This window comes from Malurus melanocephalus, unplaced genomic scaffold (genome assembly GCF_030028575.1).
Source record: "Malurus melanocephalus ecotype Western Australia unplaced genomic scaffold, MMel_1.1 scaffold_114, whole genome shotgun sequence".
NCBI classification, from domain to species: Eukaryota; Metazoa; Chordata; class Aves; order Passeriformes; family Maluridae; genus Malurus; species Malurus melanocephalus.
Window position 1 is genome coordinate 1580256 of NW_026623346.1, and position 22736 is coordinate 1602991.

The 22736-nt window shown below is 39.0% G+C and overlaps 1 protein-coding gene across 3 annotated transcripts in view; it reads right to left on the reverse strand.

Annotated features, from left to right (window-relative positions):
• The window catches only part of DENND5A (DENN domain containing 5A), a 61474-nt gene that overhangs the window by 33022 nt on the left and 5716 nt on the right, over positions 1-22736 (reverse strand). For all 3 annotated transcript variants that reach the window (XR_008965583.1, XM_057369716.1, XM_057369717.1), the window contains exons 2-5: positions 9757-9828; positions 9051-9160; positions 7904-8564; positions 1288-1475 (exon numbers count right to left, since the gene is read on the reverse strand). Coding sequence is in view for 2 of the 3 variants with exons in the window: in XM_057369716.1 (XP_057225699.1) it covers positions 1288-1475; positions 7904-8564; positions 9051-9160; positions 9757-9828 (1031 nt within the window). In the remaining variant the exon portion in view is untranslated. The remainder of the gene's footprint in view (positions 1-1287; positions 1476-7903; positions 8565-9050; positions 9161-9756; positions 9829-22736) is intronic.

Genomic DNA, 22736 nt, shown 5'->3' on the forward strand with positions numbered 1-22736 from the left:
TCATCAGCTATTCTCTCTAAAAAGTGTACTAACCATATTAATTAGGCCTGTCAGTACAGCCAAAATTCTGAAAAAATAGTAAAGCAAAGCAATAGAGTGCTGTTTTCATGGCAAGAACATTCACTACTCTGCTATTAATTATGCCAGCGGAAAAAGAAGAGAGGGAGACAATAAAGAAATCAAGAGATTAAACAATATCATTTTCATAGGAAAAAAAATAACACAGTTTTGAACTTTCCAGGAAAAACAAATGAAAACTACCAGCATATGGATTTGAGAAAAAGAGCAATGTTGGCATGGAGACCAGACTGGAGGTTCACAAAAATATCTTGTCTTTAATTTCAAGCAGCTTTTAAAAAGGAAGGGGTTTTTTGTGTCAAGCTATGCTGCAGCATTGCCTGATAATGAAAACAAAAACCACCACCACAAAGCCCTGGTGCCTGCCACGCTTCTGCTTTCCCAGAAATGCAAATGGTAATAGAAGAAAAGCCAGAGTCAGAGAAAAAGGCAGAGGTTAGAGAAGCCTCCCAGGGCTGTTAAGTAGGGTGTTTCCCATGATTTATGGGAATGTTGATTCCTGCAACATTACACCCGAAAGTAAGTAGATCGTAGCAGGTGCCAGGCATTTCCTCTGCTACCTTGGGTAGTGCTCAGCTCAGAGCTGGGACTCCTGGGACTGCAGCTCTCACAGGGCACCTCAGCATTATCCCAATAAGCAGGAGTTTGCTCAAGTACACGCTGACACTTGGCTGCAGGCTGAAGCAGGCATTCTAGGAGAAAATCTGAAATGGGTTTGTGCAGACACCTGGCAGGCTGGGTCCATGCAAGCCAAGCCCAAGCGAGAAAATCCAGTGCAGGGAAAGCCAGCCTAACCCCAACCAGCCAGGAACCAGCAGAGCACTGACGCCAGTCAAGTTCTGCTCACACACCACCATACAGCAGCAGCCGTGGGGCTTTTTGGCCACAGCTGGGGAATTCACACTGCACTTCCTTGCATTATGAGGCTAAATTTTTTGCAGCACAAAATTGTTCTTTCTGTAATACTAAACATATCAATTCCTGCAAAATTACAGTTGAATTCTGTCAGAGCACACAATTTCAAAAGTAGGGGTTTATCTATTTCACCAGATTTTCATCAGCATCTCCAAGAAATAAAGATCTATCCCAAACCAGAGCTAGCAAGAACTTGACAATGGCTGTTACAGTTGGCACTTGTGTTTTGGCTCATTTCTCACCTCCCTCATAGTCATGGACAATATTTAATTAATCAAGACGAGCTCCTCTCACCTCTTGAGGAAGTTCCAGCTTAGACCTATCATCCAGTCCATTAGAGTGCAAGCCCATGAGGTARGGGACAGGAGCATCTAGAAAATGAAGGAGGGATGCTGGAAGGATAGGAACATACACATGCTGCCACTGAAATGGAAACATTAGTGCTGTGATGGTCTCTGCTACTGTCATCAGCCTCTGATAATCTGAAAAAGATCAAGAAAAATTAAAATGTTTTTCACAAATATTCTTAGGTAAATTAAGCTAAAGAAATGAGAATTTGCTTGAAAACAGAAACCACAAAACCCAGTATTAGCTGAGTGGCATCATAATGAAAACCCAGACCTGCACACCCAGCACATTTTGCTGAAACAACAAAGAGAACTCAACCCAAAGTAGGTCATTCTACAAGTCATATGGAAATGAGAAATTCAGCCTTAAYGCATGCTAAGCCACTTTCTGCTACCTATACCAGGGTCACCAGGAACATCAGTTTGAATACAGAAGCAGCACTGTAATCAGTTGAGAAACACATCAGAAATAATTTCTTTTCTCTGTGCTCAGGGCTTTCTATGGAAGCCTTGGATGAAGCCCAAGGCATCTGGTACCTCTCAGATAAACATTTTTTAAAAGAGTGTTTAAATGCCTATAAAGCATGCTGTAGAGCAGCCAACCCAACAGTGTGACTGAAATAACTATGCAGAAAATGAAAAGGATCAGCTTTGTTTAGCCTTTGCTGTGTTCAACCAAAGCCTCAGCTTACTGTAAGAAAAAGCACATGCCCTCCTAGAACATAGGAGCTGTGTTAAATGTACCTGTGCAACACACTAAGAGATCTTTTTATTTAACACTGGTGGCTACAGCAGTTCACACTGCAATGTGCTGGGCCATCACCTCACCCTCCTCTTCTGCAACTACAGTCATCTCCAAGGGTTTTCGAAATCCCATACAGGGGGAGGGCAACACCAGATGTGTGCTCCAATACAGCTGCTGAAACATCCAGACAGCTTTTGAGCTGCCAGGCTGGAAAGGGTATAAAACACAACTAGGGCAATTGCTGCCTTCAGTCAGGCTATAAATACAGCACAAACTGGAGACACAGGATGCCTTTTCATAATATTGCAACAATATCTAATTCCAGCCAGCAACGGGGAGGGAATAGGAGGAAGGCAAAAGTCAGTAACCTTCAGATATGTGTGGGATATGCATGTCTTCTCCTTTCATAAAACTACAGACACTGTGAAACTGGAAAAGACACTTGAATGCACAGGCTCAGGTGCAGAGATTCCTGAAGCTGTTGCAAACTGTCACAGAGGGCAGATGAAAACCGCAAGGATAACATTTGTTCTAAACACTCTGGAGAAAAATTAAGCTTAACTGTGCACTTCCCAAGGTTATAGCTTTGACTCTATCCTTTAGCCAGCCTGCACTCAAGACTTCAGACAGCAGAAAAAAAAGGCCAATAAATTCAGTTCCTGGCATTCAATATTAATTTTGTTTGGAGACAAAGTTGTAGAGTTTGGGGTCTGCAAAGAGCCCCACAACCCAAGAGGAACTCAGCATAAGTTTTGCTAACATCACTCATAATTCAGCAACTTAGGTTTTTGATTTTTAATTTTCATATCAAGCTATGCTGGTGGAAAAGGTACAGCCTTTGCATGGACCTACCTGTCACTGCCTCACAGTAGACTTACTATGGAGGAGCCTTCAACCAAAACAGATGAGAACAGCTTAAAACAGGTTGAAGTTTTTGCCAAAAGCTGATTTGGAGTGAAACACCAATGAACATCAGCAGCAACACTCCCCTATTCTGCCTGGACACCAGTTTCTGCCTACACATCTACTTACAGGTTTGCTGCTTTAATCAGAGCCTGACTGCAAAGAAGTGATGAATTAATGATAAGCTTTGGGAAGAAGATTCTATTCCATATCCTATTTTCTTTAGTTTTAAAAGGAACTTTAAATGTACACAAACATTCCAGCTGGTTTGCCTTCAGCTTGTTTATCTGAAAGAAGTCTCAGAACAGAAACTGCGTACTACACAAAACCCCCTGTCTAATCCTGGTCTATAATCTAAATACAACTTCTCCCTCTGTCATCTAACTAACTTTAGAACTAGCCTTTCAAATTAATTACAAAGTAACATCAATAGTTCAGAACTTCTATCCACTGGGCAGCCACCTCCTGCCACCAAGCTATCTGCAAATGCAGCTCGCTCGCTGATCCTGGATATCCACATGGCTTAAGCCAGTCCTAACTGTTTGGCTTGCCTGCTCACAGCTTGCATTCTGCACATTAGGAGCTGGCAAGGACAAAGGCAAAAAGCCTGCAAACATAAACCAAAATAACTTCTATGTTTTCTTAATTATACCCACACTTAGAGGGTACAGAGAGGGGTTTTAGGTTTAAAGAGACAGCAAGCAGCACAGTTCTAGTGCCAAAGAATTACCGGTGATTTAAAAATAATAAGATTAAAAGAGTGAAGAAGCACTTCAGCAGTGCTGTTGCTCTTATTCTTRAAATCAGAATGTGCTTATTCTGGTGTCAATGACATGGTCTTTTTGCCTTGCAGTATACACAAGCACTAGTAGGGAAATAATGACATGACTGGGGCACTGTTAGATGGGAAACTGTTTTACTGATCACTATGCAAGGAAAAGAAAATCCACTATTTTTTAATATGGCCACTTAAAAACACAGAAGAAGGCTGATTTATTATTCTAACTAATTGCTGTAGATAAAATACATTATCCTTCAGTGTGTATGAGAGAAGTTATACAGCAGTATTTATCTGCAAAAGATAACTAAAAATGAAATGGAGGGGTCTTGTGTCTGGAAAAAGAGGAATAGGATGGGAAGAAGGTAGCAGCTCTAAGAACTGTAATTCCACCTCTCCATTTTCACATTCTACCACAGAAAAGTCTGTCAAGTGCCTACAGAAATCCTCTGACTCAGCCAAATTTAAAACAATTATATGATCACATTTTGGAACTTTTTTTTTTATTTTAATCTTCCTACTTCATGCATCACAATGAAATACTGTTGTATTTGTCAATTAACTGACAAGTATCTTCAAAAAACCCTCTAACTGCAGGGTTAGAACCAGCTGTGGTTAGTAGAAGCAGTGGGGTGAAGTACCTCCTATTCTGTGTCTGACACAAGAATTCAAGTTCCTAAATCACTGGAAGCATAACAAGAAAGTGTACTATGTAAGAGATGAGAGTTAGGTAGCACAGGAGTAATACTGCAAAGAAATTAAACTAATACTTTTGTGTCCACAATGAACATAATTTAAAACATGTGAAACAAAGGTGGGGAGGAGTGATTCAAAGGCAAAGCAGAAATAAAAGCTATTTATTTCTACGTAAAATGGCAGCATACAGCTGCCATCCAGAAAATAAAAATGTCCAAGATCACAGTCTGTGGCAGCAGTGCATTACATTTCTCCTTTTTTTTTTGTTTTTAGCTGCTTAGAAAAATCACCTCAAGCAGATTTCACAGCTGTCTTAACTTAGTACCCACTTTTCAAAAGAGCTCTAGGTGCACTCTGAGATAAGGACTAAGTCTATTTCAGTTACAAGAGCAACATAAATTGTAGGAATGCAAACCAGCTCCCACAGAATAATCTGACAAGGACACTTCCCACAGGCCTCCAGCATCACTGTTTCTTTCCAGAGTTCCTCAACACTGCCTCAACACTAGCAACAGTCTCAGATTCTTCCCCCTTTTACAGGCACTGCATGCCTTCTACATGCCTTTTTCCAAACAGGAGATAGGTCTCTCCACAGGGCAATCAAATTAAGGCGTTCATTCCCTACACTTGGCTTACAGCAATCAAAAATACACAAGGCTGTGCCAACATAGTGGGACAAAAGAAGAATTTCCAGAAGCATCAAGTCAAAAATATTTCAAAGGAATCTTAAACAAAAACACTTCCACTGCTAAGTGAAGTTACTCCTACTCCAAGGACTGACTGAAACATAAAACACTAAATAATTTGTTCCAAAAAGGATTGCACTTGGCAACAAGATCATAAGAGACACATAATCACGAAAAGGTTTGGGTTGGAAGAGACCTTAAGATCATCTCGTTCCTTCAAGAGGTTTGGTGGTGTTTCATTGTTTTGTGTGTGTTCATTGTTGGATTATTTTTTCAAGTAAACCTCACAAATCTGCTGATCTTGACACACACTGCTCTAAATCTAAATCCACCCAATGACTATTGTAATCTCATCTGACCTAAGAGAACAAGAAATTATCTCTGTCACCTCAACTGTCATGAGTTTGAGCACCAAGAGATTTAACAAACTCAAAGGACATTAAAAAACTTAGTATTTATATTCTGAGGAACAACCTCACACTGGTGTGCATGCAAGGACATGAAAAAACCTTTACAAAAAAAGCCATTTCTGATTTCACCAAAAACTGAGTGCACCACCACCTGTATTGCCATATGAGATTTCCTGTTTCACAGAATAAGCAAAAATCAGATGTTACTCAACCACACTGAATAAAGAGCCAAATATATTAGGAACCCATTCCAGTTGAAAACAGCAACAAAAGCAACCAAACAAAAACAAAACAAAAAAGCACAGGGATTAAATTCTTCAAAACATCCTTAAGAAAAGCTATTTCCAAAAAATTTGGCTACTGTTACTGAGAAGACACTGCTGCAGCCAATTTACCAAACCTGAGGGTCAAAATTCAGCAAACAAATGACTAAAATACTTTTTCTACTGAAAGAAGACTTTTCAGCTGAAAACTAAGGTGAGAACTTGACAGAGAGACAAGACACTTCCATAGGGTACAACACAGCCCAACTCAACCAAAGCTTGGCATGGAAAGAGTGGACAGAAACCATCTTAACTGATCCCTCATCCCTCTAAACTCCAAATGTCTGTGCCTGCAAACAAGAAACTCAAGTGTTCCAGGGCTATTTTCAGCTTCTTTAATTAGCCCCTGATCAGACAGCTGGAAAGGGCCCAAGATAGAAAGCTGAATCTATTAAGAGGACTTGGAAAGAGAAGCCAGAATACAGAAGGCTAGCTCAGAAGTGAGTTGAGCTCCAGCCTGGGACAAAAGAGCACTCATAAAGACATGGCCTGGAAAGAGACCCAGGAGCATGTTCCCACATGGCAATGCACACACTGCTTTTCTGAAGAGTTTCCAACCTGCCAGGAACACACAATTCCACCACAGGAGTCTCAGGCACCACTAGAGGCCAACACAACCACATCCTTCTTTAGATGGAGGAGCTGATGTTTGAATCCTCCAATGGTGGGACACAGGTATCCACATAAACAAACACTCCCTACGTCTCAAACATATAAAAACCTAATCCATTTCAGGGGAAACGACAAAAGAAGCTTGTCTGCTAAACAAGTATTTCTAGATCTGCTATGAACAATAAGCAAAGCAATTTGCTTTTTAAATCCAAGAGGGTAAYGACTATAGAGTTCAGTAAGGTTTTTTTAGTATATCTGCATTACTGGAGTTCACAGTGTTTATACAATAAAACAACTGCGATGTAACACCCTGCTGCCATTATACACTTTTAATCACCCTGACTGTACACACAAATCCATCCTTGACTTTAACCTATACACAGATATTAACACACAAACATCTGCATTTCACACTTGGAGAAGGCTGCTGGTAACTACAGGTTTTATTTTGTAAATCGTTACCACTTATGTTCTACATATTTCAGTGACAGGTCAAGGGAAGAAACACTGGAAACCAATTTCAGCAACACCATGGAATAGCCCTGGTGTTGTCTGGAGGTCTTTTAGGCTTCCTAACCATTACTATAAAACAGTACTCAAACTGTCTACTTAAACCACACTTTTCTGAATGGGTGAGTCTGGAGTAATGCTGGTCAGCTCAGGACAAAGGATAAAAAAAGAAGGTAGAGAAATTATCTTTTGGCATAATTCCATATACTCTGTCTTAGAGAAACAGGATGCAGAATAAGAAGGCCAGTATCCACAAATTTCAACACAGAAAATAGATACCACTCCCACACTTCTCACTAATTGATAAACATGCTATTTCAGCTCAGTTGCTGCCTCTCCTCTCCAAAGCAAGCTTTAGCTACCTGGCTTCAGCATTAACTGCTTCAAAACCTTAACAGAGATTGAGGATGTGGATTCAGTCAAAACTTTTTTCAGGTACTTATCTTTCAAAGTAACAACTGAAATGTGACTGGGTACTCAAAGAGTATTTGCATTATTAACTCTTCTTCAGAACAAGATGTATAATTAATTGTGTATCCTCTCAAAATGCATGGCCAGCTCCGCAGACATAGGAAAGAATTCAGGTAAGCCACTACCCAGTAGCACAGTTCCAGAGCCAACAATAAAGGGGTCAGCCAATCCATAAATAGAAGAGATGGTGTGAAAACCCAGTTCTAAGTTTAGGTGTCTAACAGCAGGAGACAATGCAACACTCTCCTTACAACTCCAGTGCTTTTCTTTACATGAAGACCTGCACATGGATCAGCCAGACTGCATTAGCATGCTCATGCCACTTTAATGCAGCTTTTCTGCTGTTTGTGTGGTTTTTAGTATTCAAGACACAAAAAGACCTTATGCCCATATAACTACAAGATAAGAAAAGAAAACCCAAGTACTCACGCTGTGAATAAAGCAGTATCTGAAACTCCAAAAGGGCACAGGTAAAGAGTTGAACCACATTTTCTACTCCAAGCAATTCAAAAACTTCTTTAACTGGAAAATCAAACAATGGCAGTTCACTGGTGCTTGGCCTCTGGCAGATAATTGGTCCATAAACACCTGAAAATTTTAGTGACCTTCCTGCTGGAGGAAGAGGAACCTCATAGAGAATATTGTAGATGTAGCTTTCTAAAGGTAGCGGCGGCGGCTGAGGTGAAGTCACTGCTTGGTGAAGCTGTTCTAGAACTTTCTTACAAGCTTTCATGAAAGACATGGGAGTAATCAGACAAATGCACTTTGAGACATAGAGTGTGTCTCTGCTGATGTCATAAGAGTTAAATCGCTGTAGCTTTGAGACAGAGGTGCCATTGCAGTCTCCAGCGCTGCTGCAGCTCTCCTTGTCATTGGTGGGTGGAGTATGAAGAATGTCATATTCAGCATTGTGCATATGATACAACGTCTGCATTGCACTGCAGATCTGTTTGCTAGTGACTTCCTCAAAAAACGTGAGAGAAAATCCAAATGTCCGTGAACCATCTTCACGAGTAATAATAAACGAGTGGAACTGAGGTTCTCTGGAATCTGCTTGTGTCTTGAAAGCAAGCCCTTTAGGCATACATAGCTACAAGAAAGAGGAAGGGGAGATAATATCCATTAAAATACAATTTTCTCTCCCCCTGCCTCCAGAAGAGTTGGTGAAAATGGGACTTAAGAATCCACAGACTGCCACTGCATTTCACTTCAAATTCCATTCAGTTTTACATCTCTGCAAAATACAGTGATAAGGTTCTAAATCAGATAAACAAAAGGAACATATCAAAAGGGCTGCATGCAATTTCTTTTGAAACTCATAACCATTTTGTTACCAGCTTTAACAGGAATCAAATAATAAAATTCAAACCCAGATAAAGAAAAGTATTTTGGTCACCAAGATCAAAAACCTGATAGAGAAAAGTACTATGTTTTATCTAAATTAAGATACACCATGTTCTATTAAATGGAAAAATCATGCACAAAAAAAATTTCTTTAATTGCAGACTAATTTATTTCTCTACTAATTCTCCAGAATGTAACAAAAAAAAAACCCAAAAGCCATTAAGATACTGACCATTCCCACTGCATCCTGGTCAAAAGGGTTCCATTCAACATTTTCAGGATAGCGAGCAAGAACTTTGGATTTAAATGTGCGTCTTAATGGAGTCTGTTCAAAGTTCTCCCCTGAAGATAAAAAAAAAATACAGAAGTATTTCATTCTCTTTTTAAGTACAAACAAGGCCACTAAGCAGGACATTAGCAGATAAATGCAAAGATAAGTGAATTAAGGACACGCTCCTTTTAAGAGAAACAGAAAACGTAAGACAGTTCGTTAGCATATAGTCAGACTGCAGATATTAGCATAGATTAGCAGTGTAACATCTCTGTGTCACTAAGTATCTGTGCTTTTCCTTAAGTGTGACAATCTTGAGATTATGGTCATGACAGCAATTCTCTAAGTCAATCTTCAGATATTTCAGATTCACATTAAAACATAGCTAAAGCTTCAGTTTCAGTGCAATGTTGTTACTGAAGAAAAGCATAAACCGACAAAATGCAAAGATGATGCAACTTTTAGACAGATATACAAGTGACATCATGAGATCTCTTAATTTTATTTTTGAGACTCAGGAAAGAAGCTATTCACCATCTACTGCAAGAAGTTAGCTGTGAAGGAAGAGTCTAGAAGGTTAAAATATCAAGAGCCACATAAACATCCATGAAGAGAAAGTATCAGATGGACAAAGTGCACTTTTTTTTCCCCACACTTTTTCCTTTACCTTCTGTTGCACTTGAAATGAAACAGCTGCCACCATCTCGGGTTTTAGAGGCCTGTATATACTGGCATAAAGCTATATAACAAATAAAAACAACACTGCATTACACATCTCGTACTGTTTAATGTGATCAGATCGCTAACACACACCAGTAAAAACCACACAAATATCCAGAATTAGCATGCTCCTAATATGCTCTGTATACATAAACAACTTATATAAATTTCTCATTTTATGGACATATTTCTAGAGGGAAACAATCAGTATAGAAGAGAAGCTCATCATTCCTGTAGACACAATTAGAATACTGATGAAGCAGTAGGAATTAGATGATAGTGAAATTAGAATTTTACATGTTAGCTATAAAATATTCCCAAACAGCAGACGATGAAACAACCCCAAGGACAAGACCATTTCAAGGTCTTTAGAACTGTATGAATTTAAATCGCATGGTCCAACTTTCTACAGGTGCTATCCACACACTAAACTGGCTGAAAGTCTTGTTTAGATGTTCTTAAATTTCCTCTTGGACCAATGACAGTTCATTTTGATAGCACAGAGCTTTCTGCAGTAAATATTCTGTGAGYGAGAGTAGTTGCTTTAAAAGAACAAAAACATACTACTGCGTATCTTAAAATAAGATTAGCCATATTACTAGAATGCAATTAGCTAAATGAGCATGCAGCTGTTGACAGCTGCACTAACAATCAGGCACAATTGCATGAAATCATATSCTTCAAATAAATGGAATTATTTCAGCAACACCTGCAAAAGAGAAAACATACTCCAACTCCTCATTTGCTTTCTTACATGAAGCAATTACATGGCAATAGAAATTGATTTCAGAATTGGCTGGGTTTGTCTTGTACTTTTAGAGTAATACTTAAAGTTCAATTTTTGAGCCAAGCTGGAATTTTTTTTTGGTTCAACACTTACTCCACTAAGTAGCCACAGACAGAGATGGTTACAGCACTGTCTGTGCACAATACTGATCCTAACAAACACATTACACCAAACTAAACTGCACTGCCATTGAATGAATAACCAGTCCTCTGACAGCTGAAAAGTCATGTACTGCTGGATTTTCTTTTAACTAAGTCTTAAATATTAACGCAAACAGAGAACTTACCCTGAATCAGGACCTAGGACAGGTCTCCCAATACCTAAAATATTCACATCTATTTTGCTAATTCTTTGGGTTTTGGCACTGAAATTGAGGAAGGGATTGTTTTTATTATTTGTCTGAAAAAGCAACAGCTCAGCTGATTTTCATACAAAACCACGTAGCTACCTTATTTATTAATGTGTTCAGAAATATAATTCAATAACATCATTGTTCAGAAAGAAAAAAATACGTATTTGTGGAAATCAGAAACTTATAGAGAGGAACACTTAGGAAAAACCAAAAACCAGGTCACCACTTCACCGAAATATAACTATCTTGTGAAAGAGCGGAGCCAAAGACAGAAAAGATAACAGCATTTCCATAGCTAAAACAATCATAAAAGATGAAAATAAGCATTTAAAGATATTTCCAATCTCCCAGAAAGAGAAAAATGGACAGAATGGCACATCTCTACTGACACAAGCATACACTCAAGTGAAGTCAGTCCTCTGTAAAAAGCTTTTAAAAATATGTCAGGAGATTTGACACACCTACTATTTTCTATATTTACATCTGTGCAGATGATGTAATGTCAACTTTTAGATAACTGAGGAAAAACCTCAGACATGTACTAAGCCATTTTATTCCTTGGAGTTCTTTTTGGTTTGTTTGTTTTTTGTTTTTTTTTTTCATCTTCCACATACAAAGAAGAGAGAAGATGTATGAAGGCCAAATTTTCTCCTGAACTCAAAAACCACACACTACAGTCACTGGGTTCACCTATGTGCAAGGCTGCACATATTTTGAAAATAAAAAGAAAAATCTGTGACTTCAAGACCTTTTCATTAAGATCACTAATACTGCAAATTACTGCAAAGGGAAGATGCTGCTCTTCCCTTATGATTAAAAAAAACCCAAACCCTAACAGACACTTGAATGGAAGCTTACCTATTTAAAGAAGCCTTGCACCATCTCCTCACAAGAGACATTCTTGCCAACACACTCTTAAATTTTTTAGAGCTGGAGTCTGTCTGTAATTTAATGAAAGGACTAAAACTGATTTCTGGAAACCACAGAGTCCTAATCCAGACAGAAACATAAGGCAACCCTCACAGGCCTTCCTGCCATCCCTCAAGGCACTGAGCTGTTGCACAGACACTGCTCTTGCCAGAGTGCTTCGGTAGCACCCTTCTCCCCACACTGCCCTGCTGGAAAGCTGGCTGCCAGCTCAGCAGGATCCTCCTTTTCCTTCCAGAGCAGCAGTCTCCCATCTCCAGTTATCTCTTTTGGGAGAGCCTTCATGCTTGGAATACCGCAAACTACCGGACCTTGAGACTGYAACATGCTGGCTTCCAAAGATGCTGATTCCCTACAAGGAAGGGAATGCCAAGAAACATCTCACCAACATCAGGAAAGTTCAGTTCAGGTGATCTGCATGATTCCAGAACACCGGACACCCTGTTTTCCTGCCATTACAAGTAATGAGAACCTGAGCACCAGTACCTGCACTGCCTGGGCTCCGCCTTCTCTCCTCTCTAGTGGTTGTCACTAGACAGCCATCAGCAGTGGGAGGGGAAAAATCCACAACCAGTGTTTGCTTACATCCAGAGGTAAAAAGCAATTAACCCTAAATTTCTAAATTTATAATCAGCCTCAAACACAGACACCCTGCTCCAGCAAAACACCAACTGGAGTACACCTCCAGCAGGCAAAAATAACCCAACGTTTCAAAATCTGTCTCGGTGTGAATTAGAATTAAAAGGTTATTCTGAGTTGGAAAGGACCCTCAAGGATCATCAGGTCCAACTCTTAAGTAAACGCCATACAGGGATTGAAGCCACAACCTTCATGTTATTAGCACCATGCTCTAGGTTTCCTTCATTCAATTAGCTGATTTATTCAGAAATGGTTTTGATAAAAACAGTGAAGTGCAGTTTTAACAAATGCAAGAGATCAACTAACCTGCAGGAATGAACAGTTGTATTCCACAACTGAGAAAATGATGGCATAAGAGATAAACTGATAAAAATATGATGTATTGCATAAGTTTAAAGAGAGCAAATCCCCACACTTAACAACTATCAAAGGACTGCTATCATCACRTCATACTTTTCACAGTTTCCCTCCTTTAGCAGAAGTAATGGCTAGAAACTACTTTCCTTATCCAAGTTACAGTAAAGAGGTCTTTAAAATTATTTCTTTGTAAAGAGTTTCTCTTTTATACAAATTCCATGCAAAAGGGAAACTCTAAAGTTTTTAAATGAAACACAGTATTGCCTGCACAAGACTAAAAACATCTTTCAAACACCTTTGATGTTCCTCACATACACATTTACCACTCAGGTGTTTGTTATATCACAGGAAAAGCTCTATAAAAATCAAGATGCAAACTGTCCCACAGACTGCAAAGTTGCAACTACCTTGGATTTAAATCAGAATCAATGATCAAACAGCTACAATTATGAGATAATTTGCCAGGAAATGTCAAATAATATATGAAATCCATAAACACAAACACCCAGCAATACTTCAGGAAGTTTCAGGCCAACATGCGTCTCAGCATCAAACCTTCAAAAAAGTAAGAACCTCATTGTATTTTGCAATGTAAAAAATATCATAAAAGCATAGAGAAACATAATTTCACCAGGCAGAGTACAAATCCACAAGCACCAGTCTAGTGCAGCCCTGGCACTGCACCCAGCAGGGGAATGGCAGTGAAATACAGCATCTCAGAATTTGTCATTGGAAAAAAACGACCTCCTATGGCATCCTACTCAAAATAGGAATAGTGAAACAATTCAGATTAAAAATAAATGAATAGAGAATAAAGAAAGGGTTAACAAAGATTAACATTTCACTGATCCAGTTTAGTCACGCAAACAGTTTAATTATCTCATGATGATCCCCCAAAACAGGAGGAAAGCAAAGAGTAAACCACAGACACAGAGGTTCTGAAACTGGTGAGCCAAAGAAAACACAGACTAGAGTTTTAATATCTGGTAACTCATGAACCACCCCTCCTCCCGAGGCCCAGCTTGCTACCTGCTAGCTCCTGCCATGCCAGGTGATAAATACTTCAACACCAACAACCACCACCTGGCTCTGGTAATGTTCTTTGCTTCCTCTCTCGTTTTTCAMACCTTATCAACCCTTCCCATTACACATGATAAACATCTCCTGCTGGCCTGGAGATAGCTGAGCACCTGCCTGTCCATGGACAGTGCTAAATGATTTTTTTTTTTTTTTGCTTTGGCTTTACCTATTAATCTGTTTCTATCCCATCCTGTGAGTTTTCCCACTTTTACACTTCTGATTCCCTTCTCCATCCCATAGAAGGGGAGTGAGAGGCTGTGTGGGGCTGAGTTAAACCATACCACCATGCAATTTAAGAAGACATGCATAAAAGACTTAACTTATTGGACCCTTGCTTATCAAAAGGGTCACTAAGGTAAATTACCAGCTGGACACAACCAGCTGCTCACCAGCTAGACACACCCTCTGAGGAGGTCTCCTTGGCTGAGGGATGTCCACAACTGCAGAATTGGCCTGGCTCACCCTGGGCAGGCAAAGCTCAGCTGAGTGCAGTCTCAGACCACATCGGAGGACACGCAATGCAGATGAGATTAAATCTCACATTAGAGACAGGTAATTGTGCAACCCCTCCCTCTCACATCTTTTGAGTAAATTGATCTTGATGGATTGCACTGTGTGCGTAAAGCAAACTACAAACCTGCTCAAGATGACCTAAGAGCTGAAACATGTTACATTTAGTTGGAAGATCTAGGTAAAACCAGCCCCTTTCCACAGATGTGTGGGAGCTCACACCGCTGTTCTAACAGCCTAATACTATTTACAGTGTATAGAACCACGATGGGCTTTCAGTTCTAACTTAATTTACCACCACCTTAAATTATGCTGGCCTACATATCTGTAATTTGGACTTGGTAATTTCCAGCACATTAGAACAGCTAATGCATGCACTGCAAGGATCCTACACTGAACTAACAAGTAAACCCAATTTTATCAATACCTTCCTGAGTCACCTAACACTGAACATGAGCAATGCCTACATGCAGGTTTTTGTAGTGTATGCTGGAAAGCTCCCTGGCTCTCATTTTTATGCTGCTCCTGTTCTTACCTGTGTTACTTCTCTTGCTGCTCCACCTGTGACCAGAGGACAGCAGTGTCTGTGTGTTGGTCTGATGAGAATTGAAACACAAACTCAGAGATACTACCTGGAGTTTCCAACCTATGCAGGACAGCATTGCTTTGGAAGTATCTGCATGAAGCTATCCACATCAATGGACATTGGCTTTTCTATAAGATTATAAGAAGAAAAAAAAAGGTCCAGAAACTGAAACTAAAACATTCAATTCAAAACCTGCAAATGCCATCTACCAAGCTTCCCTCAACTTCGAGCAGGAATAAAAAGGACGAGCTCTGAGCTCTAATTTTAGCTCTTTCCTGATTCACCCAGAGAAAAATATGATTCACTGCCTTCTGTATTCCTCTTCAGGAAAAGAAGGGGGGGGGGGGGGGGGCTTCCCAACACAGTAATAAGGAAAATGGTTAGGTTATACAACTTGCAGATTCACCTTCTTATGACCTTGCATAGATGCAACCTGTATGCAGATGCATTGCTTGCTCATCTGTAATGAAAGTTCCCAAGAACGCTTTAACATGTTTCTAAAAATTCAAATTTCCCTGCTGACTAGTTTGCTTCTTTGTAAGAATGTTTTTAACTTAACCTGGATTTGTCTTCGATATCGAAATCATTCTCTGCAAATCCCACACTGCCATGAAAAGTGTCCGTTTACATAATAGAACAGTGGCTTAAGTTGTCCTTAATGAGAAAGAGCAACCTTGATTTTATAAAAAGTCAAGGATACTTTATAAACAAATCCTTTTTACACCCATCACAGCCTTTTGTACATGCTGTCAATTTACTATTTGGCTGTAATATTTAGAAAGTGACTGCAGCGCTGCAACTCAAAAAATCACGCAAGAGCAAGAACTGTACAGGAACTTCTCCCTGCATACTAGCTATGGGGGAAAAAAACCAAAAAGCAGCTCTTTGAGTAGCTACTTCAGATGTAGACCAGCTCAATTTTCCCTCTATGACAACAGAGGGTGAGTCAGAGGAGGCTACCCTAGTTACCAGAAAAAGTGCCCTATAACCAAACCAAATGGTGGTGCAAGATTGATTTTAAAGCATCATTAATATTGCCACCTTTTTTTCATCGAGTCCACTAATCTGTTCAAAATAATTACAGAACAAAGATCCAGAAAGCTCAGCTGGTTCTGACTAAGTAGTTTGCTGCTTCCACCCTGCCAGGCAGCTTCTTTCTTTAAATTCCTGTGACACAGTCTGCTATTAAGTCAATTCATTCTGTCTTGGTGTACATTTATTGTATACATGACATCTTTAAATAAAAAATTCTTAAAATAGTCTGCAATTGAAACATTAACTTTAGATTTTCCACATAAAGACTCTTACAGGAATTTTTTAGCACATAGAGGCTTTGTATAAATTTCTGCAGTCACTAAAATTAATGTCTTGAAATAAATATAAAACAGTCATATTGCTGTAATTAACTAATGAATAAGAACAATGGCAATTTGTATCAGAAACTATGAGCCATACACTTAGGGCAGCTTTCCTCTACTGCTCAGCACAGAGAATCAAGATAAACTGGATTAAGGATTGAGAAGATCCTACAGAACCCTACAACCATACTCTCTATCTCTGCACTTTGTGCACCACAGTTCAAAGAATCTTATAATGGTGGGAAGCCTCCTGACTTGTGCAGGGTGGGGGACTAGAGGCCAAGCTGACCATGACAGTAAAAGGACAGAGGTTATCACAAGTGTGGGCTGCAAGTCAAAAGTCAGACAGCAAGGTGATTTGAACAGCTCCCAAACTACAAACACCATTCAGAGAAGAGTCTAATTCTACCCTGCTTCAAATTTTAAAATGCTATGCAGCACAAAGCCATTCTTCAATGAAAATGGTCACCGCAGATTATTTTCAAAATGTCGTCTCATTCTTCGGTTTTGGGTGAAAACTTTTTAAGTGCAAGACTATGTCTGTCAAACAGCCTAACACAAAGGGAAAAAAAGCCTGAATGGTTCCCAAAGATACAATTTATCTTAGTCCCAAAGCTATATGTAAAACTTAAAATTAGGTTAATCCAAAACCAGCAGCTAATGTCATAAACAGCAGCAGGATTCCCAGTTCAGCCAGAGAACATACTCAGTACACAAAACAAGGCCATAGATATTACAGTAATTATGCTTATCAAACATAAAATTACTTCTGCTCCAAAATTCATGGCCCAAGTCTAAAGAAAAATAATTGACTGGCAAAACAGATAATGTGCACATGCATCTGGAATCTACACTCTAGAAAAGACAGAAGTAAGGAGTAAATAAAGGCAMTTTGGGGAGAGGGAGGAACTGGAGGAAAGAAATGGAATGTACACTGAGAGATGTGAGGACTTCTTGATTAGTCAAACTGACAGAGGACTACCAGCTGGTCTGATTACATTGTGAAAGCAAAACAGGTGTTTAAGATGCATGGAGACATGGAAAGACAATCAAACCAAGAATCAGTATCTTAAAATTGCAGGCAAAAGAGTTTGGTTAAAAGTAAGACTTCCTCTATTTTAATTTGTCAACAGAAATGGTAAAATACTTTACTTTTAAGAGCAAAAATGGGCTAATCAACCAAGTAACTAAATTATATGACCTGGACCATACTAGATGTGAAATGAGATGACAATCCATTGATTCTATCTAGCCTTTAAAAAACACACAAGATAAAAAAATAAATCAAAAACCCTAGACCATGCCTTCTTGGAGAGCAACACCATTCTGATTTTTCAAAACACCCTATTCAAGTATTAAAGAAAAATCCTTCCAATACATGTACAGAGAGCTATTAATACAGCAAGAATGAGCCAAAGTTTACTTTTAAAAGAAAACAGAAAACGTCTCTGATTTCTTCCTTAACAAATATTAAACCRTATATAACTGGAGAAAAAAAAAAAGCACCTCCCTACAATAAACATCCAAAGTTTGGCAGACTAAGGTAAGAAATACATTATACAAGAATTCTTGGAACAAAAACCATGATTCAAGAAAAGCTGTAGCTGCCAAATCTGTAAACAAAGAGCCACTCCATCAATAGACAAATGCTTTCAGATTATGACTTGCTTCCTTCCTTCCAGTTCCTCCTCCTTAAACAGAGCTGCATGTATTTCTCATTAGAGAGGACTCCCTTCTCCAGCAAACCTCTTGCTCAGATTCATAGAAAGAAGAATTCTTCCCTTTCATCCTGAAACACATAAACCCTCTGTCCCACACTTGAGTCCCCCTTCCCCTGTTGGCAAGACCACCTGGCATAGCACAAGCTGAAGTAGTGGTTACACCACTTAATGTGGCACTAGAATTGGGATTTCAAGACCTTTTGAAGCAGGTTCAATTATCCATGAAAAAAACCTTCAGGGTGACATTTACTTTACCGAAGCACTGCTGTTGAAGCAACTGGAATCAGGTGTAGCAGCCATCATCCCACCTGATTTGTAATAGATCTCCCACCTATGATTTTCACAGCTGGGACTTCCTCTGAAACGTTCATTTCAGAAGTTATTGCTCCACTTTCCCTGACAGAAAACTTTGAGGGCAAAGCAAGTCCACTGCCTGCCTTTCTAGAACAAAGGTGCAAATATGAGATACAAACACACAGGTACGGATCCCAAGGGCAAGTGAAATGCATGTGGATGGAGCACCATCCTTCAGAGGAAGGAGAGAAAAGACAATCACCAGTGATAGAAGGCTCTAGGTTTTTTTCCCTATTTATAATCTAGGGAACGCATTACTTGCTTGTAACAATCCCTTATCCCAATCCACGGAGAACACATTCCTTTGAGCATACATTTGAACATTCAACAGACAATACAATTTCTCCTACTGCAGACTTTGAAGAAAGACAAAAGAGAGTTAACCCTAATCTGTTGACTGCTAAAGGTCCTGTTGTTTTCCCATTTTCGTTTGTTTTCCAAAATCCAAAAATAGTTATATTTCAAAAATTGTAACATGAAGAAACTCACTGTAAGTAAAATCAAAAAGAAGAGTTCATTTAACTGGATACTCAGTGTAAACACCACCTGATACAAATAACCTTCTGATCATTCATTCCTTTGATAAATTCTTCCAAGCCCGTTAAGGGACCTTAAAATCTAAGAGTTAATAGATATCCATTCATCATTTAAGTTTCAGCATTCATCTAGTTGGTAACAAAACATATTGCCACACACACACACTGGAATTGTTTCAAATGCTGCAACAATGAATTTAAAGCACCACAATAAAACAGCCGAGGCCATCTGCAAGCTTTTGTTTTTATTTTTCTGGTCCTGTTTCAAGGAAGGCGGGAAGGGGTGGGACAAGGAAGTGGCAGGACAGAGTAGTGGCAGAAGAAACCATCAAGAATCTAAAGCAGCTTTTAAAGAAATAAACAAGGAAAAGTCCTCGGCTTGCATCTTTAAAAGCATACTAAATTTTTAAATCTTTTAAAAGCATCCTAAATTTTTCTTTCCTTTAGCTTTTCTTTTTGTACTCCTTTGCACATAACACAGGAAGGCAAATGGACAATATAAAATACAATGTATTTTAATCAAGACTGTCTGGCAGAAATTTTCAATAAATGATCTTAAAACCAGAATTGTTTTACTAAACAATTTGTTCTGCTCTAGCCAAAAAAAAAAAAAAAAAAAAAAAAAAAAAAAAAAAAAAAAGACTTACAGAAAGATATTTATGTCTGTTTCCAACTAAACAACAGCAGCAGTCCTCAGAATTACAATGATAGGTGTGTTGTCAGCCATGGCTGTCACAGGGGACAGACTACTTCCATTACACAATAGATCTGGGATATGTGCAACAGAAGAGACTAAGAAAGGAAAAGGGTGGCTTACCTTCAGAATAAAACACAGTTATTTTACATGTAATGGAAATATATAACATAAATAGAGACAAGCATATTTTAAGCGTATTTCATACAGAAACCAGTTGTTCTCCTCATGCCCCCCTAAAACTGGCAGATCCAGTGGCACTGCTTCAGGAAAGTCTGGGCACAGACCATTCCAAACAAGTCTTCTCAACAACTGTGGTCTCCTCTCACAGTGACACATCCCATCCAGTTAAATGGCCTTACTTTTTATGCTCCCATAGCTCTCAGGCTCTGAGGACTGATGGAAACACACCTGTTTAAAAAGAACCAGGATCAAATCTTATTGACGCATTTGTCCAGCCCTTCAAACAAGAATTCTTTTAGGACAGCGCTGAGGTTTTGCATTGAAAAGGAAAGACATATTTTAAAGAACACATTCCAGTCTTCCAGGTTTCAATAAGATACAAAGGTTAGAAAATACAGAAAGATCAGCTAGACAGTTATTTCAGTATACCATTCCTGGCCCGTATGCTTCACTTTACTATCTAACCTTCGGAAACAGAGTTTTGCAGTAACCTGCCCTAATAAGGACCGCTCCCCTTCCAAATAAAACAAAAAAAGCTTGATAGGAGTGACTTCTGATCACAGAAAATTAACCAGATGTGTTGACAGTTTGGTCAACAGGTATGACAAACTCCAAAGTTTATCTCTGCTCTCACTATATCCTTATCTTAATATCCATACCTCCTAAGCTCTTTTCCTTTTACATGTAAACCTATCAAGCTATCAAGATCACCTTTCTTCTTCACCAGACAAGATTCATGTTTGGTTTAAAAAAAATAAAAAAAAACTTCATATTTTCAACACAAAAAATCAGATTATAACAAGAAGAACCAAGTTCAGTACTTTTATACAGTCCTAAAAATACCAGCCTCTGGCTCAAGTTAACCCCTTGCAACTGTGTATCACCATTGTTATCAAGGTCATGAAGAAAGACCACAATAAGGACAGGAATGAAAGAGCACAACGACTTAAGAGTTGCATTGGTCTGCACTGCCATAAAATCTCTACCAGAAGAATTCTGAGAAACTACCAAGAGACTGGTAAACAGAAATTTTACCAGCCTTCAGCAAAATTTTTCAAGCTCCCAGAACACACACATAAAAGAGACAGAAAGGGACATAACAGCCTYATACTGGTTTGAGCTGGCACCAACCTTGTTGACGTAAGGGACTTCTCTCTTTCCCAATGCAACTCTAATGGCAGCACAATAGGACACTGCAGGAGTTGGGGGCCAAAATTAGGAAACAGCTGGCAAGGGAGCTTGCTGAAAGCAGCAAGTTAAGGAGGAACAATAAGTAATATATACAAATAGTAGAAAAGCACCTAAAAGTTTATGCTTGTACTGCAAAATACACTTCTCCAAATTCACGTGAAGCCATGTGAAAGAGTATCTGTTTCTGTAAAACCAACCTTTTTTCCTCACTCAGACACCGAAATGTTGTTTTTTCTGAAAAGGCTGCTTTTGCCTACCATGTTATCTGTCTCCACGTCACTTACCCATGAAATGAGACAAAGTTTCCTTCTCAAATTGCTCCAGTATCCATATGTAAATGGCTCAAGACAGACATACACATTGTACCTGTGGGTGATCATACACCCTTAAAAAAATTGAAAAATMCAAATAAAAAAGTCAGTATTCTACACTTCTAAAGGAAGGTGTGAAACCAATGGTCTCTTGCCCATCAAACCATAAGCAAAGTAGCATTTTCCTAGAAAGACTAAGAAACATGCTTTGAGCAGAAGCACTCCAAGTAAATTCTACATCTACATCATCAATTTGTGCTGGAATGCTTGGTAATTTCTCTGTGCAATAAAGTTTAAAGCCTCACAGGGATAACATTCCAGCTCACTGCAAACTTGACTACAAACCACAAATCTGAAATGGTTGTCAAGAAATTGAGAGAGTAATTACTGCACAGCGTGCATCAGCAAGTAATTGCTTCTGACACTGTCACTTCATGTGCATCATTTCTGCTACATGAGCCCTGCAGGTTAGTGGGAATTCAAAAGAGAAGTATGAGAAGTCATTACCAAGAATACTCAAGTAGGACTTCCCTAAGTCAAATGGCAGATAAAAAACATTTGTGGTGCTTTGTAACCTCAGAATCAATAATTTTAAGAATTAGGAAAAAAGGTATTATTTGCAAATGGCAGTATTTCCCACACAATCCACTACATCTCTCTGTGTAGCCTCCCTCTCACAAAACAAACTGCAAAAATTCCCAAAAACAACAAAGAAATTTAAAAAGTCCTTATAAACAAGCCAAATCAACCCATTTTTGTAAGCCCTGCCTTACTAAGCTGAAAATCCTACAGCTTTTTTAAAAGGCTTAGAAAAACAGAGTTGTAAACTTTAGTTCTTTAGACACTGTTTTAGCATCTTTATTCTCAAATTAACCTTCTTCTCCCCCCATATGTTGCGAAAGAGCCTTGAAAGTAAACCAAATTCATAACTGAATACACAAGGGTGGAAGACTAAAGAGTTTTGCAGGTTTTGCAAGGATTATTCTGCAAAGCACATAGCTCAATTTGACCTAAAATATAAATAAGCTAATGACATGATTGGCATCACGGAAACATGACCAATAAACTGTGGCTTCAAATGTAGCTCAGCAAAGCACAGCTGCCTCCCCCTTACATCAATTCTGCCACTCTTTATTCCACATATCAGCTACCCTAGCACGTCTGCCTCAGTTCCCAAAGAAACAAAAGACCTTTCTGGCACTCAAACATGGCAAACAGCTCCAGCTTCTTGGGAAAAGATAGAGGGGGTAGGGAAGAGTGGAATAAGCTATTATCGGGATTAAAACATTTCACATGTGCCAGTCTAAGTCCAGTCAAAAGTTGTTGCTATCTGTTGCCTGT